This window comes from Podarcis erhardii (genome assembly GCF_964252035.2).
Source record: "Podarcis erhardii genome assembly, chromosome: 10".
NCBI classification, from domain to species: domain Eukaryota; kingdom Metazoa; phylum Chordata; class Lepidosauria; order Squamata; family Lacertidae; genus Podarcis; species Podarcis erhardii.
This window is the reverse complement of record NC_138500.1, coordinates 21,056,882-21,082,817: the sequence shown is the minus strand read 5'-3', so window position 1 is coordinate 21,082,817 and position 25,936 is coordinate 21,056,882. Positions and strand designations below refer to the sequence as shown.

Below are 25,936 nucleotides of genomic sequence, written 5' to 3'. Positions count from 1 at the left end.
TATGTACCTCAGAACAAGACATAAGCAAGAAGGTCCCTGAGGTGAGCAACAGAAGGAGGAGGTGCCGCTGCTGGAGCACACATAGGCCGACTTCACCTCAGGTGCTGAAATGTCTTGCATTAATCCTCCCAATCTTTCAGTAATATGTGGTAGTACATGGGCTTTTTGTTCACTTCTTCTTTTGTTCATCATTTTTAGCCACTGTAGCAAACCACAGCAACGACTCACGCAGCCTCACAGCCACTATGCCCAGAATGCCTTCTTCTGAGTAAATACCCTCTTGAGCTTTCTAAGGGAGGAGGTGGCAGGCCAAGCCAGTGGACCAGGGAAATGCCAGGAGGGAGGCACAACCACCTCTTGAGGCAATTGCCTCCATTTCCCTAATAATACAACTGCCCCTGGGTCTTTTGATTTCTAGCCTTAATGTAATTAGGTTTTCAGAGAGCCAGTGTGGTGTAATGGTTAAGAGTGGTGGGCTCATAATCTGGTGAACCCGGGTTCGCATCTCCGCTCCTCCACATGCAGCTGCTGGATGACCTTGGGCTAGTCACACTTCTCTGAAGCTTCTCAGCCCCACTCACCTCACAGAGTGTTTGCTGTGGGGGAGGAAGGGAAAGGAGAATGTTAGCCACTTTGAGACTCCTTCAAGTAGTGATAAAGCGGGATATCAAATCCAAACTCCTCCTCCTCCTCCTCTTCTTCTCCTCCTCCTCCTCCTCCTCCTCCTCCTCCTCCTCCCAATCTGTGTTTTCCTATTGTACAGACTAATCCATGGAATTTGGAGTGGATCCTAACTCTAGTCTTCCTTGCGCAATCCTGAAATGTGGGTTAGAAGTATGGGGTCCAAGCGTAGGCATACACTGAAACTGCTCAACTGAATAATACAATATGCTTTTTGGATGCAAGACTTTCTTAGTATTCTGACCCCAGAGACCCTTCCATGTCAGAATTCTTGTTCAACCACTTGCAGCCCCAGCCTGACCCAGACGGAAGGAAAATCTCCAGATACAATTACTAGCAGAAGCATTTTTAAAAAAAGAATGGTGGGGAGGTTAAAATGAGTTTTCAGGCTTTGTGAAGAGGTGGAAAAGCAATAACATGCAAAATATTGCAGCCATAATTAATGGCAAATTGTCTGAACTTCTTTGTCCTTGCTCTTAATAGAACAGCCAGGAAGGATTAAATGAAAATCAAAATGGATGGCGACTATTAGAAAACCAAGATTAAAAACAAATGATACCAAATAACACATATTCTCAAGGGGGTGCTGAAGGTTTGCCCAAGGGCTCAGCAAGGCAAAATGAATATGTTCTACTTGTTGGACTTGATTTTTTTAACCAATCAAGGAGATTCCTTCTGGAGTTCCTGAGTGAGAATCTTACCATTTCTGTAAGTACAAGAAAGCAGGTTTTGAATTAAAGAAAGAGATGCAGAGGCAACACAGAGACATTCCAGGTCAACGTGTCAGTTAAGTCATCTCTCATTCAAGCATTTCTACACATGTTGAAGCTGAATGGAAATCAATGTAATGCAGAGGTAACCAATGTGCTCTCCAGCTGTTGCTGGACTCAGCTCCCATCATTCCTAACTAATGGTCATGCTGGATGTGGCAGATGGGAGTTGTAGTCCAACAACATCCGAAGGACACCACGTTGGCTATCTTTGATCAAATGGAGGCATAGGCAAACTCAGCCCTCCAGATATTTTGGGACTACAACTCTCATGATCCCTAGCTAGCAGGACCAGTGGTCAGGGATGATGGGAATTATAGTCCCAAAACATCTGGAGGGCCGAGTTTGCCTATGCCTGACCTAATGCCTGGCTCACACATGCCACTTCAACTTTTGGTGTCTCATCACTTGGCTAAATAGCATGTGGTGACTCATGGACAGACAGAAGTCATCACTTGATGCAGCGGTTAAATAAATAAGCAGCTGTTATCTGCTTTAACTGCTATTTTAAATCAGGGGGGGGGGTTATGCTGTAATTTATTGATCCGCTTTAACCTGCCTTTGGAGGGTACCTACAAATATAAGCTGGAAATCCATGAAAACGATCCATCAGCAATATACATGCACATGTGAATCAGCCCTGGCACGGGAACAGAGAACTCTATGGGAAAATATCTCAAATTGTGAATGGTGCAACATTCTATATAAGTGAGTGTTTTGAGCTCCCATGCTGGTTCGGAGCATCCAAAACTGAGTCCGTGTGTCTACCTTGCACAACCAACAAATCAGATGAAGCTGAGGGAAAATGCTGTGGGTCGCCTTTGATTCCAAGAAAATGTGGGGTCAAGAAGCACTCCCACCAGGTCCATCCTAAGCAAGCAAACTGAAAACCCATCTACCACAGACATGATTGTCTCTCTGAGACCCTCCGAGTTTCCTAGATCAGATTTGTCAAGTAAGTTTTGGGGCAATAGAACTTGCAAGAGCAGGAGGGGAAACGGGAGCAGGGGCAGTTGTGGAACAGTAGAGAGCTGGGCAGAGATTGGAAGTCCCTGGATAAGGCTGGGGGCAGTTTGACTATATTTAGTCTTCTACGTGCCTCCAAATGTATGTAGAGGGTGACTAGGGTTGCACAGAACCTGCTGGAGGAATCCAGCTGGCTGTTTTCTCTTCCATTGCTTCTGTGCAGCCAATTTCCATTTGAAAAAATCCACTGTCTGAATTGAAACTTCGCTGCCATTCTGTGAGCTTCCAACCTTAACCAGGTTGCCAGGTGTCTGAAGGCTTTTGTAGTCCAGGATCTAAGTGCTGGCAAAGGTTGCATTTTTTAATTCACCCGGGGAGCTGGAGAGATGAAACAGTGCCCCGAGCAATACAACAAATCAGAGTGCAGTACACCAGCCTGGGAAAACAGGGCAGCAGGTGTGAGCCATTAACGTTGCGGCATCCCAGCTACCTAATTGGCCGCTCTTCTGATACTTCGGCGCAGCAGTCACATGAAGGCCCATTGTTCCTGCAGACTCGGAAAAGCATTCCCATGTTGCCATGGGAACGACAACGCATTTAAATAATTAATGCATCAATTAGCCCTATCACTGAAATGTTGTGACTCGGAACCCGTGCAAACTGCCGTGGCATCGGGACATTGGCTTACTAGAGCGAAAGTGCCACTTTACATTACACCCGCCTGGGAATAACTGTTAGTGGCATAGATAACATTGCAGCACTTCAAAAGATAGGAGGGTATGGCAGAGGGAGATTGCAATTTAGTGATTACATCATTCTGTATTTTGAAATGGGCGTTTTGAATTTTAACAGAGCATTTGGCAACTTGGAAAAGACATCTCACATTCCTTTGAAAGGAAAAAGCAGGGGGTGAGCAGATGTACGGTTACTCTTTCAGAAACAGGGCAGCTGAAAATGACTGTGGCAATATAAAATCATAGAATTGAAGAGTTGGAAAATGTACCCCAAAGGCCATCTAATCCAACTTCCTGCAATGCAGCCACCCACAGCTAAAGACTCCCTGACACATGGCCGTCTGTTCAGAAACCTCCAGTGAAGGAGTCCGTTCTGAGGGAGTCCATTCCCCTGTCAAACAGCTCTGACCGTTGGAAAGTTCTTTCGCCTTTCTTGTAATTTGAATCCATTGGTTCAGGTCCTGCCCTCCGCAACAGCTCAAAACAAACTTGCTCCATCTGACAACCCTTCAGATATTTGAAAATGGCAGTTGAATCACCTCCCATATCATCATCAAAGAAAGACAGTCGTAAGACCTTTGCTATTTTAATCTATAGTCTGTCCCATTCCAATGGCTCAGGCTGAGAGACTGCCTTCTTCTTCTTCTTCTTCTTCTTCTTCTTCTTCTTCTTCTTCTGCTGCTGCTGCTGCTGCTGCTGCTGCTGCTGCTGCTGCTGCTATTATTATTATTATTGCAAAATATTCATTATTCCAATGTCCAGACATGAATGCTGTTGCTTCTCAAGGGCGCCGACTTGGTCCCCAGATTATGGGTGTCCAATGGCGCCTACAAAGTACAGTGGTACCTCAGGTTAAGAACTTAATTCGTTCCGGAGGTCCGTTCTTAACCTGAAACCTGAGGTACCACTTTAGCTATCGGGGCCTCCCACTGCCGCCGCGCAATTTCTGATCTCATCCTGAAGCAAAGTTCTTAACCCAAGGTACTATTTCTGGGTTAGCGGAGTCTGTAACCTGAAGCGTCTGTAACCTGAGGTACCACTGTAATGTGACGTCATGACATCATGATGTCACATTATGTCAGAGAGCAGCAGCAGTGCTTCCGAGGCTTCGCAGGGCCTCAGAGCTCATGTCAGAGGTCTCACACATGACTTCATGAATACTGGAAGTCACATGGGAAGCCTGACACAGCCTCAGACATTGATTCCAAGGCCCCACGGTGTGGAGGCCCAGGCACCCAGGGCCCCGTAGAGTTGGCACCAGTGTTCCCTATGTTGTGAAAATAGCACCGTCCATGCACAAAAGGTAAGTATCCACAGGCTTTGGGAAACAGTGAGTTTGCAGAAGTCCAAAAATTAGAGCCAATGAGGAGAGGGTTTGCTCAGCTGACTGTAAAGGGGGAGGAATGGAAAATCAGGTGGGAGAGGGAATGGGATTGAGTATAACAGACCATAACAGAGAGACTGAAACAGTGAACACGAACACACCACAGTGCAGCATGTTAGTGCTGGTCTCATTTGTAAAGAATCCTAATCAGTAAAAGCTAAAAGTGGACAGGCTAAAACAAAGATAACTTTAAAAAGCAGAGCATTAAGTTTTCCACTTGGCTGAAAACGGGAAGAGAATGAGCCTGTTGCATCTCTCAAGATCATGGGTACGAGCCCCACATTGGGCAAAAAGATTCCTGCATTGCAGGGGCTTGGAAGAAATTATACCCTTGTGGTCTCTTCCACCTTCTGTGATTCTATCTCCCCAGGGACTGCATTCCATCATTTGGGTGCCAGCACCCAAAAACCCCTTGTACTTGCCCATCATATTTTCAGCAGAGATGGGACAAAGGGCAGGCCCTCTCGTTCCGCTCTCAGGGCGTGGTCATGGTCATATGGCAAACAATGGTCCTGGGGCCCTCGTCTGTCATGGACTTTTCAAAGGAGCCCTTCAGTTTGAGCCTTCAAATTGGTTACTTGGTTACAGACAGCAAACATAGCTGGCATAGGTTCAACATTCTACGGCCCAGTTCGTGAGCGACATTTTGGACAAACTGCAGCTTCTGCAGCCACACAACACAGAACAAAAGAGCATGAGAAGAGCCGGCTGAATCAGGCCAATGGCCTATTTATTCCAGCATCCTGTTCTCACAATGGCCACCCAGATACCTGTGGGAAATCTTCAAGCAGGACCTGAACACAAGAACATTCTGCCCTCCTGCAGCTTCCAGCAAGTGGTATTGCAGTAGTTCAGTATGGATGTAACTAGGGCATGAATGGCAAAGGTCAGGTCCAGCTATTCTAAGTAACGCCACAGCTAGCCAAACAGACATAACTAAACTAATATTATTACATATTTGATTCCAGGATGCTAAATGCGCTCCTTCTCAACCTAAGCTACTTCACAGGGTTGTTGTCGGGGGGGGGTAATGGGATATTCACTGCCTTAATATCCTTGGGGTAGGATACGAATGTAATAAATACATGAAATGGGTGCATAAGCCCAGAGTGCATTTACATATTGATCAACCACAGCTGATTGTTGCATCTGAATGCAATCAGAGTGCTCAGATGAAATGTGATGAAGAGACAGTGGGAGTAAACAGGCTTACATCTGTGCGGCTTCCACTTAGTTCAGTCTGACATTCCTGTTGAACAAAAGATGGCTACAGTACTTGAGGGTTTTCCATTTAGCAGACACTCTGGGTGTAAATGGAAAGAGTGCTTTTTCATGAAGTACAACACAATAGTTTCCTCATGGACAATTTGTACTCCCGGTATGAAAGAGCGAGTGTCACAGCTGGGTCTCTTCTATATTTCAGTGCACTCTAAAAATGGAGAACCTGAAGAGTGCTAAACAGGTACAGCTACCTTCCCCATGCATGGATAACAGGGGACATGCAGACCAACTGCCTCTTAATGACAGTACATATATGTCCTTGCAAAAATAAAAAAGTACAGGGTTTTGTTCTTGCAAAAAAAGAAAAGTGGTTTGTTTTTTTAAAAAAAATGTTTTAATTAAGCAATGTAATCTACAGGGCAAAGTACTCAACAGAACACTTGAACATTGTTCCCCCCTGCCTTATTGAATTCAGATCTGGTTAAACCTCAGGGGAATATTTACCTTTGTAACCTGCCCTCTACTGATCTTCTCCTGCTTCCATTCTCATCCTTTTCTGCATGTTAAAAAGAAAGGCTTCCTCTCTTTTTTAGGTTGTTAACCATCAAGCAACCAGCGGAGCTTTGTGGGGTTTGTGGCACAATCAGGTTTCTGGAAATGCTTCAAATTAATATGGATAGCCATCTTATTAATGAATTGGACCCAGAATACTTAAATGTCACTGAACTGCAACTCTCATCATCCCTGGACATAGGAACCAACTCCTAGGGGCCAAGGTCTCTTCACACACACACCCCAATAAAATACTTGAGGGGGCTGCCCCCCCCAAGTCAATGGGCATTGCCATTCAAATGGTGTGTGCATGCCCTGTCATGTGATTGATTATGCAGGGCAGGACTTATCCCCCCCCCAAAAAAAAAATCAGGTTTGCACCCTTGTCCCTGGAGATCTTGTCTGGTTATCATATGTAGCAGCCAACAATTGCCTGTGAGGTGGGAACAGACTATGTCCAATACATTTTCTCACACATGGGTAGGCAAACTAAGGCCTGGGGGCCAGATCCAGCCCAATCGCCTTCTAAATCCAGCCCACGGACGGTCTGGGAATCAGCATGTTTTTACATGTTTAGAATGTGTGCTTTTATTTAAAATGCATCTCTGGGTTATCCGTGGGGCATAGGAATTCATTATTCTTCTTTTTTCAAAATATAGTCCAGCCCCCCACAAGGTCTGAGGGACAGTGGACCGGCCCCCTGCTAAAAAAGTTTGCTGATGCCTGCTCTCACATATCAGCATTCCTCAGTGGTCTCTGCCATGGGTCTCAGCTTCTCTTGAGCAACTTGACACTTTCGTTTTTGCCTTTTGCTGCTCTAATACACACTGGCCAGAAATAGGGTACCCATTTTCCATCAAGATTCTTTTTTCTAGGTTAAGCATGGCCATTCCCTTCAGTCTACCAAATAGGATTTGCTTTCTAAACCCTTTGTAATTTTTGTAGCTTTCCTCTATATTTGCTGCTGCTGTTGTTTGTTGTTGTCTTCCAAATTGTCAACATTCTTCTTGAACTGAATCATTGAATTATCTTCCTGGATTACCTAGTGTTGTTAGTAATTGTTCTCTCCAGAGAGTTGTAACAATAATGGAAACTTGTTAAATGTGCGTGGTTGATTTACTCCTCTCATTTTTAGCTATATGAAAGTTATTCTCTTTCCCTTTGAGATTATCAGTGTTAATTTCTTTGTCTCTACGCATGCAGGCACAATTCCTTCAGGAGGCATCTGCCAAGGCAAATGCAGGTGTCCAGCATTGATTTTAACATGGGGACAGATCCTGTTTTACAAAGAGGGGAGACAACAACCAGCATTGGAAGGATAAAACCGGAACTTTATAAACAGAAGTCTGTGGATTCAGAAGGCCAGAAAGAGGATGTGAAAACTTGTGGGAAACTCAACTTTACCCTTAAGTATGATTATGAAAATGAGATGCTTTTGGTTACCATTGTCAAAGCCTTGGAACTACCAGCTAAAGACTTCACTGGTACATCAGATCCCTATGTGAAAATCTACCTTCTTCCAGACAGGAAAAAAAAGTTTCAGACACGGGTCCACAGAAAGACGTTAAACCCTGTCTTCAATGAAACCTTTCAGTTTCCTGTAGCCTATGATCAACTTTGCAACAGGAAACTACATTTCAGTGTATATGATTTTGACAGATTTTCTAGACATGATATGATTGGAGAAGTCATTCTGGATAACTTTTTTGAGGTCTCCGATCTCTCTAGAGAGGCCACAGTATGGAAAGACATCCATTGTGCCACTGCAGTAAGTAGCATATCTCAAAATGTGATACGTGATATAAAAAGATCATGAATTATTGTACTTTGTAGGACAAAGATCATTTCACCAATATACTAAGATTCAGATGCATACTTTCCCCACATTAATAACTGCCAGATAGAAAGATGGTAAATATCCTGCACTTTACAGTTGGGAGGAGAGTGTTCAGTCCTGTCCTATCTCAGATAAGAACGTAAGTGTCCTGCTAGTTCAGATAGCATTCTGTTTTCACAGCGGCCAACCAGATACCTTTGAGAAGCTCACAGGCAAGACATGAAAACAATTGCACTCTCCCACTCCTGTCCTCTCAGCAGCTGGTATTAAAAGGCATACTTTTTCTGATCCTCAAGGTAGTAGTACACAGTTATCATAACAGGCAGCCATTGATAGCCCTACCCTCATAATTTTGTCTAATCCCCCTTTGAAGCTGCCCAAGTTGGTGGCCATCACTACAAATTCCACTGCTTTAACTAAACACTGTGCGCATAAGTACCGGTACTTTTGTCTATTTTACAAGAGAGGGGTTAGTTATACCTATCCACTTTCTCCACACCATGAAGAAGTATTGTGTGAAAAAGTACTTTGTTTTGTCTGTCCTGAATCTCCCAACTTTCAGACTCATTGGATGACCCCAGATTCTAGTATTATGACAGAGGGAGAAGTTGGGCCTACCAAATTTCTCCACAATATACATAATTTCATACAACCCTGAAATGGTTCCCTTTATTCACCTTTTCCCCAGCTAAGCTATAAAAAAAACTCCAACTACTGTAAGCTTTCCTCATGGAATAATTGTCCATCTCCTTGATCATTTGTCTGCACCTTTTGTAGATCCCAGTACAGATCTTTATGGGATCCATTGTTTACCTCTTTCCCACTATAAAAAAACGGTTCATCTATTCCTAATTTTTGTTTCATTAACTTTGAACCAGTCACCACCATTAAAAAATCTCCCATCATCCTTTGGCTTCTCAGCTGCATGTTGTGAAGGAGAATGGACAATGTCCATGAGAGTGTCATTGAGAATGGACAGACATGGAGTCTGTCATGAAAGAAAATGTCCTTGAGGCAGTGAAGGAGTATGATGCTCTTCACACATTGGGAGCAGGATGTGTGCAGGATGGAGATAATCTCTTTCTGATCACATTAGAAATGTCTGCCCCTGAAATCATGATTTTTAATCAATCAATTTACTCTTAGATATCTAAAAAGAAAGCAATACATTAATGTCACACTGATCTTCAAGGATGAAATAAATGGGCCACGGGTAACAACATAATACCAGAAAAAGCCATAGAATGAACCTTAGACAATTAAACAGATATACAAAAAATAGGGTTGTGTACAACTTGGTTTGACTCACAGCAGACTCACTGAAATTAATAGACCTAAGTTAGTCATGTCCATTTATTTCAATGTATGAAATTTCAACAAGCCTTTTAAACAAAGATCTGTCCCAGTCTGGAATTGTTTAAAATATGTTTTAATTCTTTTAGCCCTTGTATGTTTGCTGCCCTGAGTTCCATTAATAATACAACGACATACCCTCCAACATCCTGCTGATCAAAATCAGGATGCTCGAATTTTTTTGGTCCCAAGTTCTCATGGGAGTTAGCTGACATTCCTCTTAGCAATCACTAACTGATGGCCACCTCCCTCTCCCTTCACTCTCAAATGCTGAAGGCAGTGTGTCATTTGGGGGAGAGAAAATGGTGCACCTCACCACCACCACTTTTTAAAATGACACCACCACACACATATGCCCTGAAACAACACTGTGCCTGGGGCATTCAAGGAAGCAGAGAATGACAAGTGCCAACCAGTAGCTACCAAGAGCTGCTCTTCAGTTATTAAAATAAAGTCCAGCAACATCTAGAGAGCCCCAGGTTCCCAGCCACTGCTCTAAGCATCTCTGAGATACTACATCAGTGTTTCAATGAACTGAATATGGAGAAAACGGTACACAAAAAGAAGGGGATAGTTTCGTTATAGATAGCACTCCTCAAATATATAGGGGTGCCACATTGATATGCCTGTTCTAGAACATACAAATAGGTGTCAGCCCAACCTAATGCTGTGAATTTAAGAGTCTACTCAGAAGTAAGTCTCATTTAATTCAGTGGAGCTTACTCATTTAGAGGCTAGGCTTGCAACTTTAATCCATGCCACACTGCAGCTTTCTCCATATCCTTTGATACACCTGCGACTTAAGTAAATACTGCATCACATTAAATACTTCAGATTGCAAGGCTTTCAAATTACATCTGATGGTTCTTTAAAAATATCAAAATGGCCCACCAGCATGAAAAAAAGAGTGAGGCCATCATACCCTATACAGAGCCTCAAGGATCATCCAGTGCTTCATTTTGAGCAAGACTTTTGTCCTCTAAAATAGAACACTATCGTTAGAGACCTGCTAATACGCATGCAGCTGAACATTATTGCTGTTCTTGCCTTCTGACATTAGTACAAGTGCCTTCAGCTCTCCGAGACACACAAGGCCAATTATAGTGTGTGGCTTACTGTAGCTGTATCCTGATTTGCTGGTAATGAACTGCTTTTTAGAATTTTAAATAATAACCTTGCCGCTTTGCGGAAAAAGAAGAAGCACGGATTGAGAGCTCCAACCTTTCAGCTGGAAATGAGTTGCTGTGTGCAGCAAGCAAAGCTTTCTCTGTAGATTTAGTAACAAAGGTCAGAGTGGTTATCCAGCTAGCTCAGCCTACTCTGGATGGCACCTGGTCTCCAGGGTCTCGGGTGGAGACCTTTTATTATTTTGCACCACTTCTATATGATCCACTTAATTGGAGATGCCAGGAACCGAACCTGGCCTTTCTACAGGCAAAGCAGGCCCCCACCCCTGATCTAAGGTTTGCAGCCTTCAAACATGTGGGCTCTACCTTGGGATTTTACTAAATCATCAACATCCAGCCCAAACCAGGTCCAAAGTAGTGGTGTAGGGGATGGGATGAGACGTACACTCAGAATTAAGGAGCAGGGTACATACCAGCCCAGCACAGAAATGTTATATTATTTGCCAAAACTGAGCTCAGAGTCATTTCACCCAAATATTCATTTCTGGTTGCCCCCATGAAAACCTTTCTTTCAGCAGTCTAGCACCCCCACCCGCAGGTTCTTTTTGCAGTTGCTATTGTTAAACAACTGGAGGAAGCAGAAAGTCCTGGCCTCCCCCTGGCTAATCTCCTACAAATCACCCAAAATAGTTGACCTGCCCCTGTTCTCCAGTGCCTACCCAAGTTTCTTGTTTCATCAGGAGCAGTTTCCTCCTTTCAGTGGCAACCCCAGGATTTTGGAGGCATTCAGGCTTCTTGCCATCAGTGGAGTCCATGAACTCCTAGCTGATCAACACAAGATCAAGAATCAGGGCATCCTGATGTTCACCCCATCTGTTGCCCCTTGCTCCACCCACCACTGGCGTGGAGGTCCCCCCGTCCAGAAGGTTGCCCATGAAGGAATGTGTCCCTCAAGCTGGAAAAGGTGGCCCATTCCTGTTATAAAATATGTTTTTGTTTGTGCTTGTTTTTTTCAGGAAAGCATAGATTTGGGGGAGATCATGTTTTCCCTTTGTTATTTGCCAACAGCAGGGAGGATGACCCTCACAGTCATCAAATGCAGAAATCTTAAAGCTATGGACATCACTGGCTCATCAGGTAAGTGCAGTGTTCCTTTTCGCTTAGCTTCACCTGTGGGTGGTGATGTCTCTCTGGGGAAGGGCTTTTACCTTCAGGATTTCAGGGCATTTGATCCTGAGTTCACAGACGAGGAGAATTCAACAATACATGGATCTCTTATGTTTCTTTCCTTCACTTTTGAAAACAAAAAGCGAAACAATAGACAGTCTGAGTGGAAGCAACTGCTTAGCCCTCTCCTTTCCTGTCAGTTCCCAACACCCACAGCTCAAAATTGCCTCCCCCAAGCTGCTTTTTCTCGAGCAGGGGAAAAGATTCACGGGAGAGAGAGGAATTCTGTATCTTCCCATGATTGATTGATTGATTGATTGATTGATTGAGGAAGATTACTCTGAGCTGGAAAAGTACTTGGGGACACCCTTCTTCTGCCCAGATGAAACCTTCCCTCTGTTTGCTTTGGGTTTAAACAATGTGTGAGACTCTGTGTCATTTTAGCTTCCGGATAACAAACAAAGGAATCCCATCATGTGCTTTATTTCCTCATTCCAAGACCTTGACATATTCCTGATAAATGTCACTTAGTGCACTACAAACGCCATTAGCAATGTTCTTAACTTGTGACAGCTTCTGTACATTTTGCAGCTGCTTTAGGATGCAATTCTATACATACATACATACATACATACATACATACATACATACATAGAAGTATGTTCTGTTTAGTTTGCTGAATTAGTTTGCTATCCATGCTTCCATTTGTTCCGTGTTTTCTTCCGCTTGTCTTGGTGCAGATTAGTACATGTTTTGTCTGGGATTCTGAGTCCTAATGCCACACCTTGCTCTGCAGTGGCATAGCGTGGGTTGCCATCACCCAGGGTGGGGCAAGTGTTGCGGGGGGGGGAGCACACAGAGACCACAAAGGGTGAACAGAGCCTGGGAGGCACTTTCTCGCCTTCCTCTTCCTCCCTCCTCAGTGGGTGGCAGTGGTGGCACCTTCTTAAAACAGTGCTCCCAACGCTCTATCAGCATGTGAAATGTCCCACAAGAGGGGACAAGATACTGGATAAAGTTTATTCGAATGTAAATCACGGCTATAGGGCTTTACAGCTGCCACATTTGGGCCAGTCCGACCATATGTCTCTGTTCCTGGTACCAGCATATATCCCACTCAGGAAACGGGCTCCCACAATATCAAGGACTGTTAAAATCTGGCCTGAAGGTGCTATCCATCAGCTGCAGGACTGTTTTGAGAGAACCAATTGGGACATTTTCGATCGCTCAGACCTGGAGGAGCACACGGCAGCAGTTCTGTGCTATATCAATCACTGCACAGACACTGTCACAGTAAATAAATCCATCCGGTTTTACCCCAATCAGAAACCCTGGATGAATAGAGAGGTCCAGTGCCTGTTGCGGGAAAGGAACAGGGCTTTTAGGTCGGGCGAGGTGCAGCTTTACAGTGTGGCAAGAGCAAACTTGAAGAGGGGTATTCGACGGGCAAAGCTGGTCTATAGGCAGAGGATTGAGGATAACTTAAGGAGTAACAACACAAGACAGATGTGGCAGGGGATTCAGCATATTACTAACTACAAACCTAACCTTGGTGCTGTCGACGGTGACCCTTTGCTGGCAGAGGAGCTTAACTTCTTCTTTGCTCGCTTCGAGAAGGAGCCACCTGAGACGCCGGTATTACAGCCACCACCCCATAGGGGTCCCTCATTCACTGTAGAGGAGCATGAGGTGAGACAGGTATTGAGGATGGTGAATCCGAGGAAGGCTGCTGGACCTGATGGCATCACGGGAAAGGTGTTGAAGGGCTGTGCGGATCAGCTGGCGAGGGTCTTTACTAAGATCTTCAACAAGTCCTTACACCAGTCTATTGTCCCACCCTGCCTGAAGTCGTCAATTATTGTTCCTCTGCCTAAAAAATCCACAATCAGTAGTCTGAACGACTACAGACCAGTTGCACTGACTCCAATCATCATGAAGTGTTTTGAGAAACTGGTGCGCCGTCACATTATTTCCTGTCTTCCATCAACTTTTGACAACTACCAGTTTGCATACAGGGCAAATAGATCCACGGAAGATGCTATCACTACCACTCTCCATGCTGCTCTGTCCCATCTGGAGCAGCCGGGGAGTTATGTGAGGCTGCTGTTTGTGGATTTTAGCTCTGCTTTTAACACTATCCTTCCCCATAGACTGGTGTCCAAGCTAGAGGCGACTGGATTCTCCAACTCCACCTGTCTCTGGGTTTTGGACTTTTTGTCAGAACGTTCTCAGAGGGTTAGAGTAGGGTCACATATGTCCACAGCCCTTAGCCTTAACACCGGCTCACCACAGGGTTGTGTGTTGAGTCCCCTGCTCTATACTCTCTATACGTATGATTGTACAGCCATTTATTCCAGCAACAAAATCATCAAGTTTGCTGATGACACTACGGTGGTGGGGCTCATTTCAGGAGGGGATGAGTCCGCCTATCGGGACGAGGTGGAGCGGCTTTGTGCTTGGTGTGGAGAGAACAATCTGGCTCTTAATACGGCTAAGACCAAGGAATTGGTGGTGGATTACAGGAAAAAAAAGGCGGACATTCAGCCCTTGTATATCAACGGGGAACGGGTGGAGAGGGTGGCGGAATTCAGGTTTTTGGGAGTGACTATCGATCAGGGCATGACTTGGAGCGCAAATACCACTGCTCTGGTGAAGAAGGCCCAGCAGAGAATTTATTTCCTCAGACTTTTAAAGAAGAACAATCTGAGTGAGAGACTGCTGGTGTCCTTCTACCGAGGTTTCATAGAGAGCGTTCTTACATACTGTATTTGTGCCTGGTTCTCCAGTTGTACAGCTAGGAAGAGGAAGGTGCTCCAGAAGGTCATAACCACAGCCCAAAGGATTATTGGTCATCCCCTCCCATCTTTGGAAGAACTGTACGGTTCCCGTTGTCTTAGGAAAGCAAACAATATCCTGCAGGATGTATCTCACCCGGGATACAGTCTGTTTGTACTACAGTGGTGCCCCGCAAGACGAACGCCTCGCAAGACGGAAAACCCGCTAGACGAAAGGGTTTTCCGTTTTGGAGGCGCTTCGCAAGACGAATTTCCCTATGGGCTTGCTTCGCAAGACGACAGCCCATAGGGAAATCTCCGGGACAGTGGGGAAGCGCAGCTCGTCTTCCCCGCTGTCCTCGGACCTCCTCCGAAGCCTGGCGGCGGGGCGGGGACACCTCCTCCCGCCGCCGGGCTTCGGAAGGATGCCCCGATGCCGGGCGGCGAGGCGGGAACGCCTCCCCCCGCCGCCCGGCATCGGAACGATGTCCCGAAGCCGAGCGGCGGGGCGGGAAAGTCTCCCCCCGCCGCCCGGCATCGGAACGATGTCCCGAAGCCGAGCGGCGGGGCGGGAACGCCTCCCCCCGCCGCCCGGCTTCGGGGCATCGTCCCGATGCCGGGCGGTGGGGCAGGAACGCCTCCCCCCGCCGCCCGGCTTCGGGGCATCGTCCCGATGCCGGGCGGTGGGGCAGGAACGCCTCCCCCCGCCGCCCGGCTTCGGGGCATCGTCCCGATGCCGGGCGGTGGGGCAGGAACGCCTCCCCCCGCCGCCCGGCTTCGGGGCATCGTCCCGATGCCGGGCGGTGGGGCAGGAACGCCTCCCCCCGCCGCCCGGCTTCGGGGCATCGTCCCGATGCCGGGCGGTGGGGCAGGAACGCCTCCCCCCGCCGCCCGGCTTCGGGGCATCGTCCCGATGCCGGGCGGTGGGGCAGGAACGCCTCCCCCCGCCGCCCGGCTTCGGGGCATCGTCCCGATGCCGGGCGGCGGGGCGAGAAAGCCTCCCCCCGCCGCCTGGCATCGGAACGATGTCCCGAAGCCGGGCGGCGGGGCCGCGAAGCCTGTCCTGGACCTCTTCTGAAGGCAGGCGGGGGGCAAAAGTCTTTGTCCCCCCTGCTTGCCTTCCCAGGGGCTTTTAAATCGCCCGGACAGCGGAGAAGTCGCTGTCCCGGGCGATTTTAAAATGCCGCCCGCCAGAAGAGGTCGGGGGAAGGCGGTTTCCATAGGAACGCATTAATTGATTTTCAATGCATTCCTATGGAAAACCGTGCATCGCAAGACGAAAAACTCGCAAGACGAAGAGACTTGCGGAACGAATTAATTTCGTCTTGCGAGGCACCACTGTACTGCCTTCTGGCAGGAGATACAGAAACATCAAGTCAAGGACAAACAGACTGAAAAATAGTTTCTACCCAAGAGCTGTGGCCTTCTTAAATGCTGTAACTCGATAGTGTGACCTGGGAGTTTGATGGGTGTGGGTGTGGGTGTGGGTGGAATGTGGTTTGTTTGGTTGTTGTTGTTGTTTTGCTTTTGTTGTTTTTAAGGGATGGCATCCAATTTCGTTGCACTTGTGCAATGTTGCACTTGTGTAATGACAATAAAGAATCTATCTAAAAGAATCTATCTTCTCCCTTCCTTCCTCTCAGACAGGCTGGCTGGCACACAGGTGGCAGTGGTGAGGCACAGGGGTGGGGCCACACTGGCAGGCACTCAGACTGCAGAGCTCGGGGCTGCCCTCAGGCAACCCGCTGTTGCCCACCCACCCTGGCCCCCCTCCTGTTGTTGCCATGGTAGCTGCCTGCTGCTGCATCTAAGCCTTCTTCTCCTGGGGGTTGCCCTGCTGGTGCCTCCCACCACTCCTCTGCATCTAGGCAGTCTATGACAGTACCAAGAATTCAGTTTGCTTGGGGGGAGCTTATATGAAGTTGCACCACACAGTCATTATCACACCCATTCCAGTGCATTTTCCCATCACTCTTTATTGCAAAAAAAAAGTCCAATTTTTCAAGGAGGTGGTCTCACAAAAGCACCAAATCCACTTTTTATTAAGCCACTGGAACTTGCAGGGATGTGACTGAATCCCAGCCAAAAACAGTGACAATCTGCACCCCAAATGACATTGCATCTGGTTTGGCATGTTGGGCTTTTCACCACCCTGAATAAATGGGTGTCATTTCTGGATACAAGGACATAAGGCAAGCCTGCTGGATCAGCCAATGATCCTATTCTCACAGTGGCCAACCAGATACTTGTGGGAAGCCTGCAAGCCGGACATGAGCATAAGAGCACTTTGCCCACCTGTGATTCCCAGCAACTGATATCCAGAGGCATAATGTCTCTGACAAGGAAGAGAGAACATAGCTATCATGGCTAGCAGCCACTGTTGAGCACATCATCTAGTGTACATTGGTGATAGGAGACAGGCTTTGCGTGCAGAAGGTACCAGACTTAATTCATGGTGTCTCCTGCTCAGACTGGGAAGGATCCCTGCTTGAAACCCTGGAGAGCCACTGCCAGTTGGTGTCAACAGAACTAGATAGACCAATGTCTTGACTTCATATAGGGCAGCTTCCTCTGTATTTGTGGTGGAACCAAACCTTCTACTGTACATGAGAACTGTTGATGTCCTCCTACCCGGTTGTGTTGACCTCCGTTCCTGTTATCTCAGATCCATACGTCAAAGTGTCCCTGATGTGCGATGGTCGGCGCCTGAAAAAGAGAAAAACAACTACAAAGAAAAACACTCTCAATCCAGTATACAGTGAGGCCATCGTTTTTGACATCCCTCCAGAGAATGTGGACCAAGTCAGCCTCTCCATCGCTGTTATGGACTATGACCGGTATGCTGCATTTTTCTCTTTTTTGATTTTTTTGGGGGGAGGGAGATTCAAGAAGAGCAGGTGCTATAGTAATCTGTTGTTGTTGTTGTTGTTGTTGTTGTTGTTGTAAGAATAATAATGACAGGTGTTATCTTTATACTGACCTAAAGCAGGGACTTGCTGGGTATACAAGGTATAAGGCAGTCTGTCAAGTAAACTGCTCCTGAGCTGTAGACAGTTTTGCATGTACCAAAACCTTGTATTTTGCCCAATAGCAGATTGGTAGCCTAAGCAAGCCCAACAAGCAAGGTGTTATATAGTATGTTGGCAGTAGTTTACCCCCACAAGCAACCTAGTCACCATATTCTGCACCAATCCAGACCCTCCAAGTGCCCCTAGTTTCCAGGGACGTCCCTGATTTAGAGAAGCTGTCTTGGTTTCTGATTTGATCCCGGAATGTCCCACTTTTCCTTAGGATGTCTCTATTTTCATTGGAGAAATGTTGGAGGGTATGGAGTTATCCGACCCCCGAGCCATCTGAAGGCAATCCTGTATAGGGATTTTTTTTTAAAAAAAAAAAATGTTTAATGTTCTGTTATGTTTCTATATATGTTAGAAGCTGCCCAGAGTGGCAGGGGCAACCCAGTAAGATGTGTGGGGTATAAATAGTAAAATTATAATTATGGAATAGGACGTCCCTATTTTCATTGGAGAAATGTTGGAGTGTATGCCACTCTTTGGACCAACCTCAAGTATAGCCCCACAGAGAGCTCATGGCAGCCTTATACATATGATAAGTAAAGAAATAATGGTAAGTAGGTAGACACTTTCACAATAGGTTAAAAACTGAGAAATAAACAACTTTCTGGCTTTTAGAAGACATCTGAAGGCAGCCCTCTTTAAGGAAGTTTTAATGTTTGATGTTTTATCATGATTTTAATATTCTGTTGGGAGGCCCAGCCAGATGGGCAGGGTATAAATAAATAAATTTTATTATTATTATTATTATTATTATTATTATTATTATTATTATTATACCAAACTACTGCTGTGCAGGCTTGCTTCAGAATCCTGAATATTAAGGATTAATATTAATTATTAATTTCTTTACCTTTCCTTACTAAATGTAAAATAGATCTAGTTCTCGGGGCTAATGGTGCTTTTCACCAAAAATAATAAATGTTAAAGGGGCACATTTGAAAGTGTGCCGGGCAGTATAGAACAGAAAATCCACTGTTGTCAAGATACCTACAGAGCATGATGGATAGACGGAGATGTGTTCATGCTGACACTTTGCCGAAGCAGAACAGGTGGCAGTGGGTGCATCATTACAGTGCAATTGGAATGACTGTTTGTTTGGTTGATTAAAATTTAGTACTGTGTCTGCTTTTCACCACCATCAACACAGTGGGATATACACACTCAGAAGTGTGCCCCATAGAATTCAATGGGGCATACTGCAAGGTAAGTGTATACAAGGTTGAATGCGGCCTTAATCTTCCCAATAATTTATATATATATAATGTTCCTGGTGCTTTGGGGTGTAAATATCTAGCTTTTCCTGTCACAGAATGTGGCTCCTCTCCCTATCATTTGCATTATTTGTGGACGCATGGCATTGTGGATAATCTTTGGACGTTCTGTTCTCCACCTTTAATCCTAGAGTGGGACACAATGAGGTGATTGGAGTATGTAGGGCTGGACTTGACGCTGAAGGCCTTGGAAGAGACCACTGGAATGAAATGCTGGCGTACCCCCGCAAGCCAATAACCCACTGGCATCCCTTGGTAGAGGTAAGAGGACTAAAGCATCTCTTCAGCAGCTTACTCCTCATTGTCACTATTTCAGCAGCTTACTCCTCATTGTCATTGTCACAAATTTGTTGTTGTTTAGTCATTTAGTCGTGTCCGACTCTTCGTGACTCCATGGACCAGAGCACGCCAGGCACTCCTGTCTTCCACTGCCTCCCGCAGTTTGGTCAAACTCATGTTGGTAGCTTCGAGAACACTGTCCAACCATCTTGTCCTCTGTCATCCCCTTCTCCTTGTGCCCTCCATCTTTCCCAACATCAGAGTCTTTTCCAGGGAGTCTTCTCTTCTCATGAGGTGGCCAAAGTATCAGAGCCTCAGCTTCAGGATCTGTCCTTCCAGTGAGCACTCAGGGCTGATTTCCTTAACAATGGATAGGTTTGATCTTCTTGCAGTCCATGGGACTCTCAAGAGTCTCCTCCAGCACCATAATTGAAAAGCATCAATTCTTCGGGGATAAGCCTTCTTTATGGTCCAGCTCTCACTTCCATACATCACTACTGGGAAAACCATAGCTTTAACTATATGGACCTTTGTTGGCAAGGTGATGTCTCTGCTTTTTTCTTCACAAACAGGTCTCTCTATTTCATGAGGCAGCATTTTTGTCAAATAGAAATGTGAAGGGAGACAAAAGAAAAGAGGTTAAGTGCAGAACAACGTACGAAAGAAGATGCTAAAAATCTTTTCCACCAAACAAAGCTGAGGAGCTCTGTTTTGTATTAGGCATTTCATTAAATTATTTGAAAAAGCCTGTAGAAGAGAATGCAAGTTCAATTTTTCGATGGCTTTCTTTTACATTCTATGCCACCTGTTAACAACATTCATACTGGTGTATTTCAGACAAAAACAAAACCAGAAAATCTGGGACTGAATTCTCTGCTGTTTCTTTTCCCTTCTTTTCTAAAAAAAAAAATGCTGAATAGTTTCAGAATTACAGGAAAGTTTTTGAAAACACTTTATCAATGCAAACACCATTTCCCCCAAATTAAATGCCATTTGCTCTGTTGGGAGAGGCATATGGCATTAACCCCACTGTAGCATGGACTAAAATGAGGAGAAAAAATATTACTGGATGCTTCTAAAATGTATGCAGGAGTGAAATCCAACTTTAATCCCAAAAGACAATGTAAAGACATGTAAAAAGACTATAAATAAAATGGCCAAGATACAATAATATGCACCCACATCTATCTAGGATAATGCCTGAACATCAAACTGATGTGACAAGCAATAAATTGATAATGTTTGAGACCAGACACATTGCAACCCAGTGAGTCTTCTTCATTGGTCAAGACATTTTTAACACACAATTTGCCACACACACAAAAATAGCCACTTGGCTAATCTTTATAGATGATGTGAACTAACCACACGTAACTGCAAAATTGCTATGCACACCTTGGGCTCATGAATATAGAAGATGGTACTTTTGTAAAGATACCCAGGGCATTCTCCAGATCTCCAGTTTTAGATGTCAGCTCCACCACCAGTCTTCTCTGACCCCACAATAATGCACCATTTAATATTCAAATCCAGTAAATATATCTTCTTTTTGGACCAACAGACACTTCTAGAAGACTCTCCAGTGCTCTCTCATGTTGAACAATTGGCAATAATTCAATCTGGATTAAATCTGGTGCCACAAAATGTGGTGGTGGCCTCTATCTTAGATGACTTTAGAGGGGAATTAGATATCTTCATGGGGTAAGATGGGTCTGTCAATGGCTGTTGATCACAATGGCAAGGTGGAACTAGTAGTCCTTTGAATGCTAGTAGCTGGGGAGAAAAGTGGGGGGAGGGGTCTTGTGGACTTCTGTGAGGAAACTGGTTGGCCATTATAAGAAACAGGATGGTGGACTTGATGGACTGTGGATGCAACAGGACTCTTCTTAAAACATTCTATTTCTTCTAGTTGCCAGGCCGAGCAACCAGTTTTGACAGTCAAGGATCTTGCTCATCACCAAAACCACCACTTACACCGTAGCTTGAACAGTGGATTCTTGATGACCAGCTTCACAACAAGCTCACCATGTCTATACGCTACAAAAGGTTTGGGTCTAGCTGATGACCTGCAATCAGATTTTTGCATTTTGATCCATTGTATTTCTACTGCATAATAATACCATTAATTCTCATTCTTAACTTACCTTTCACTTGAATACTTGTTAAAGATGTCATGAAAAGACATCATTTCTTTCTTTGTTTGAACAAGGCATTCAGAAGGACACAAGTATAGGTGGGTTTAAGGTCTTGAAAGCAACATAATGCTCATGATAGCACAAATTGTGTCAACATAAAGCTTTCTGTTGTACTTTCCTTTCTTGTGAACTCGCCTCTAAGTGGTGACAATTTTATATATTACATAGAGGCAAAAACAGGTTTGCCACTGGGTGAATCTTGTATTGGGAACTGCAGTCTATCACAGCTCCCTAATGAGTGTGCCAAACAGTCATACAGTATTTTTACATGTACACTAGTATTTCTTAAAATCCGCCCCCTTTCTGAATGTACTGTACATTCTGTGGTCCCAATACAGAGTGGGATTCAAAGAGCCTCCTCGAGGAAGTTCACATGAGCATCAGCACTTCCAAGAATCACCAATCTGCTCCCCACTGCAGTCTCCTTCCAATTGTGCTCAGGAAGCTGGGGTGCATACCAACACTGAATGAGGGTTGTATCCAATATAATGCTAAAGTCACTTTGCAGTATATTTGTTCCACTGGTGAAATGTTTGGCACAAAATAAATGCAGTTGCACCAAAAACTACATAAGCAGGTTGCTGGTAACTTCTCTGTAAAATAGATTGTGCAATCGGTTGTGCAATGAGTTTCCTTGAGCTCAACAGTTGGGTTTGATTCCCCTGTTGTGTAATGTGAAAACCCGCCCACCTGCTAGTGCATGAGCCCTTGCCCTAATACACAGAGAACATTGATTGCAGCCCCTGTTCTCCATTGGGTTGTCCCTGTTTGCTGGGTTGAATCTGGGCCTGAGAGCCAGAAGAATGCCAGCCGTGCAACTGAGGTGCAGAGCTGCAAGGGAAGATTTAGTGTCGACAAGAGCTTTTCCCCTTCTCTCCCTCGTGCAACCCAGCTGGAAAGGTTGGTCTGCTCCCCAGTTAGCCATTCAGCCAAGGAAAACAGGAGCTGCTTAGCCACGGATGGCCATCTGGCAACCCCCATCTGCTCCTGTGATTTCTCACACCCTTTCCCCAAAGTTTAAGAAATGCTGGTGTACGCCAAGATGTCTTATGTGTAAATGTGAAACTGAAATGTGTAAAGTAACTTGTGTTTGGGCCCAGTGTGTGCTGTGTTATTAAATGCACCTTTGCATTTAAAGTGTGTAGGCTTGGGGGGGGGGGGCTTTTTAAAAAATGCAGCCCCTGAGGATGGATCTGATAAGTATTGGGATTGTAGCAACTGGGGAAGAGGAGTTCTATCCCTCTTCCCTACTGTGGTCCTGTCAAAGATTATTTCTCTGGATCTTCTATTTGCATTAGGAAATCCCCAATAATTATCAGCCCAACAATCCCTGCTTGCTTTAACACACACACACACACACACACACACACACACATACAAAGATGCATTAACCATCACACCAAGTTTGGCCTTTAATTTGGCACTTTAGCCTCTAGGGTTTTGATATAGCTTTGCTTTGCTATATCAAAGGGGCAACTCTTTGACACTTTATTGTATTTCAGCTTAACTTCATTGATGTGATTGGAGGGTTTTGATATAGCTTTGCTTTGCTATATCAAAGGGGCAACTCTTTGACACTTTATTGTATTTCAGCTTAACTTCATTGATGTGATTATGTCCTGGAGGATTCATAATCAGACATTTGGATGCAACAAGAGCTTAGCATAAGCATTTATGAAGCTACAGTGTGAATTCAGGTCACTAGAAGTTGGGGCACACAGATGTTCAGACAACCAGAAATGTAAAGCCTTCAAAGAGTAGCACATTTGGGAGGAGGCAGGGAGAGAAAGAAAAGAAAAGAAAGTGGCCATCCATTGAGGAAGGCAAAAAGTCTTTCAAAATGGTACCAGGATGCATCTTGTTCTGGGATGCAGATTCAGTGTTGTAAGTTGGAGGGCTAAAATCTGTTTTGCTTCAATGTAGCAGGAAGTCAGCAAGCCAAGCTTTGTTGTCTCCTAAATTTGAAATTAAAAAGTTGAAGCTTATGGAGCTCTGTTTATGATGGCTTAAAACATTCTTATGCTGACTGCTGACAGCATTCCACACAAGCACACCAGTCACTGCAATAGATGTGTGGAAAAGTCAGTGAATCCTTATATTCAGGAGAAGCATTGAAAGAAGCTCCAAAATTAAAACATTTGTGCAGAAGAAACTCACCAGAGCCTGCTGTTTGTGAAACTCTAAACTCTTGTGCCTCACTTCAGGTGTGATAGAGATTTATCTCCCTGCAGGAAAAATGTCAGGCATGAAGCAGCCCTCTTTCAGAGCTGGTCTTGCCATGAAATAGAAAGAAGTAGACAAGTGCAGAGCTTGATATAAAGGTGATGGATTAGTGTGAGGACTTTAGGTTGATTCTTCTTTCTGCAAATCAATTGCCTAAATTGATTTGGCCCTTTTGCTGATCACATTTATTTGCCAAATGTCCAATTTAAATCTATGTATGGGCTTAATTTCCAGCTTCCATTATTTTCAACACCAATCATGGTATAGTCAACTTGCAACTTATGCACATTTAACTTGGCTAGGAAAAATAAAAATTTAACTGGGGGCGAGGAACTATCACAATCCCACCCACCATTTGCATGCACATTGGGAAAGTATTTGGAGGTGCTGGGAGAGTGTGTTTTGACTATCCATGATTTTGGCTTTACAAGCTATCCCCGGAACATAACCCCTGCATAAGTTGCGAGTCAACTGTATACACAGTGGTTTGGATCCAGGCTGAAGCCCTATTTAGGCGTTAGAAGTGCCCATGTTTGAAGAGTACATGGAGGGGGAGTCCCTGGTCCCAATATCTGCTCTAAGCCTTTGTGAATTTGCAAGGGATATTCCAAATACATTCAGCAATACGTTTTTAGATATTTCTCAGCAGTTGCGACCCTGGATTATGCAGAACCTGAAACTGCCAGGATGATTTTAAGCATGTTTTCATCTCCTTCAGACCTTCATGCTTAATGCACAGAGGTTAGGAGTGATGGTGACATTGGGGGCAGGACCAACATGCGCAGCCTTGCTTCCCAAGCACCCACCCCCACCCCCAATGTTCTTTGAACACAAAAAGTGACCATGCCTGAATGGGGCTTAAGTTAGTCACACTTCGGTCCCAACAACATGAAATCAAATGTGGAACATTAGTCATGACTAATGTATAGGACTGAGATCAACAGCACTCCAGATTCTACCCATAGTATGCACAGTTGCACCTTAGATATGTCTGTTATCACTTTAATGAACCAAATTGGCTTTTTTTAAAGGACATTTGGGTGTTTAAAGTTATACTCTACTGGTGGATATGACTGATAACTAATGGTGGTGGTGGGCAATTCTGTAGAGCAGGTGTGAGGAATTTGTGGTGCACTTGTTGGACTCCCATAGATCCCTGGTGTTTGGGGCCCTAGCCCATGATGGCTGGGGCTGATGGGAGTTGGAGTCCAAGGGCCACAGGTTCCCTATCCCTGCTGCAGTGGTCCAAGGTCCAAGTAAGCCTCCTTCCCTTTCTACACCAACTGTTTCATAAAGTAGGCCGCAGGTAAACCTGCCCTCCTGCTCTGCTGTTGCTGCTTCCCTCTCTCCCTCCTTCTATCCCTCTTCCCCGCTTTTAATTTTAGGACAGGAAATAACACAACTTTGATTGTTTTAGGCAGCATTCACAGGTCATGTGAAGGACAGGCTAAAATAAAGATGGAGGGAAACAAGGTGGTTTGGTATCATTTCCTTTTGCCGCCATCTCTCCTGTTTCTATCACATGGAAGGGGAAGAACAGGTGGATAAGTTGCTTCAAAACTACCACATATAGACTTTCCAACCAGTAGCAGTAACCCAGATATTATCTAGGGTTTTCTTCAATATCCTGTTCCATTTTTTTAAAATGGGTACTTGTCACAAGTTGATGTTTATGGTACTGAACTGCTTGTGCGTCACCTTATGGAGAAGTACCTCAAACTATCAACTTTATGGTCACAGAAATCTGTATGTGTAGATCGACGCTTGCAGAATTCTTGTGATGCACTCTTTGAATATGTCCTTTTTACTTGCCATCATCACAAATACTTTCCAAATGCTATTTGTTTTCACAAGCATCTGCATACTATCTACAGAGTTTTTTTCAGAGCTATTCTGATTTTTCTCTTCTCATACTCTCAATAACAAAAGGGCCTTTCTGCTCTTTCTGCTATATTTTTGGTGGTGAAATACTGTAAGATTGAACTTCAATATACTTTGCACTGTTTTACGCCTACTATCCAAAAAACAAAAACCCTAACAAGTTCATGAACAAATGTAGCATTAGTGTTCTGTAAGGAACATATACTTTTGATTGTTTCGTCGGTTTCTACTGCTATGGCATAGCTTTTATTGTAACTTGGAATAGATTTGAAGGGCCAGTGTTTTATATAAATTATTACCATTATTATTATTATTAGGTTGCATCTGTCAAAGTCATCACTTTAGCAATAGGATTTCTGTCTGCACAACAATAATCCCTATCCCTGTTTGATTCCCATTTGCATGCCCCCCCCCCACCAATCTGCTCTGGAGGGCTGGGGCTAC

At 44.8% G+C, this 25,936-nt stretch overlaps 1 protein-coding gene across 3 annotated transcripts in view; it reads left to right on the top strand.

Annotated features, from left to right (window-relative positions):
• Nucleotides 1-22,906, top strand: part of SYT10 (synaptotagmin 10) — a 43,282-nt gene extending 20,376 nt beyond the window's left edge. For all 3 annotated transcript variants that reach the window (XM_081878947.1, XM_081878948.1, XM_081878946.1), the window contains 5 exons: nucleotides 7,512-8,076; nucleotides 11,642-11,762; nucleotides 17,232-17,403; nucleotides 19,046-19,175; nucleotides 21,103-22,906. In XM_081878947.1, coding sequence (XP_081735073.1) covers nucleotides 7,512-8,076; nucleotides 11,642-11,762; nucleotides 17,232-17,403; nucleotides 19,046-19,175; nucleotides 21,103-21,174 — 1,060 coding nt within the window. In that variant the 3' untranslated portion in view covers nucleotides 21,175-22,906. The remainder of the gene's footprint in view (nucleotides 1-7,511; nucleotides 8,077-11,641; nucleotides 11,763-17,231; nucleotides 17,404-19,045; nucleotides 19,176-21,102) is intronic.
• The last annotated feature ends 3,030 nt before the right edge of the window (nucleotides 22,907-25,936 follow it).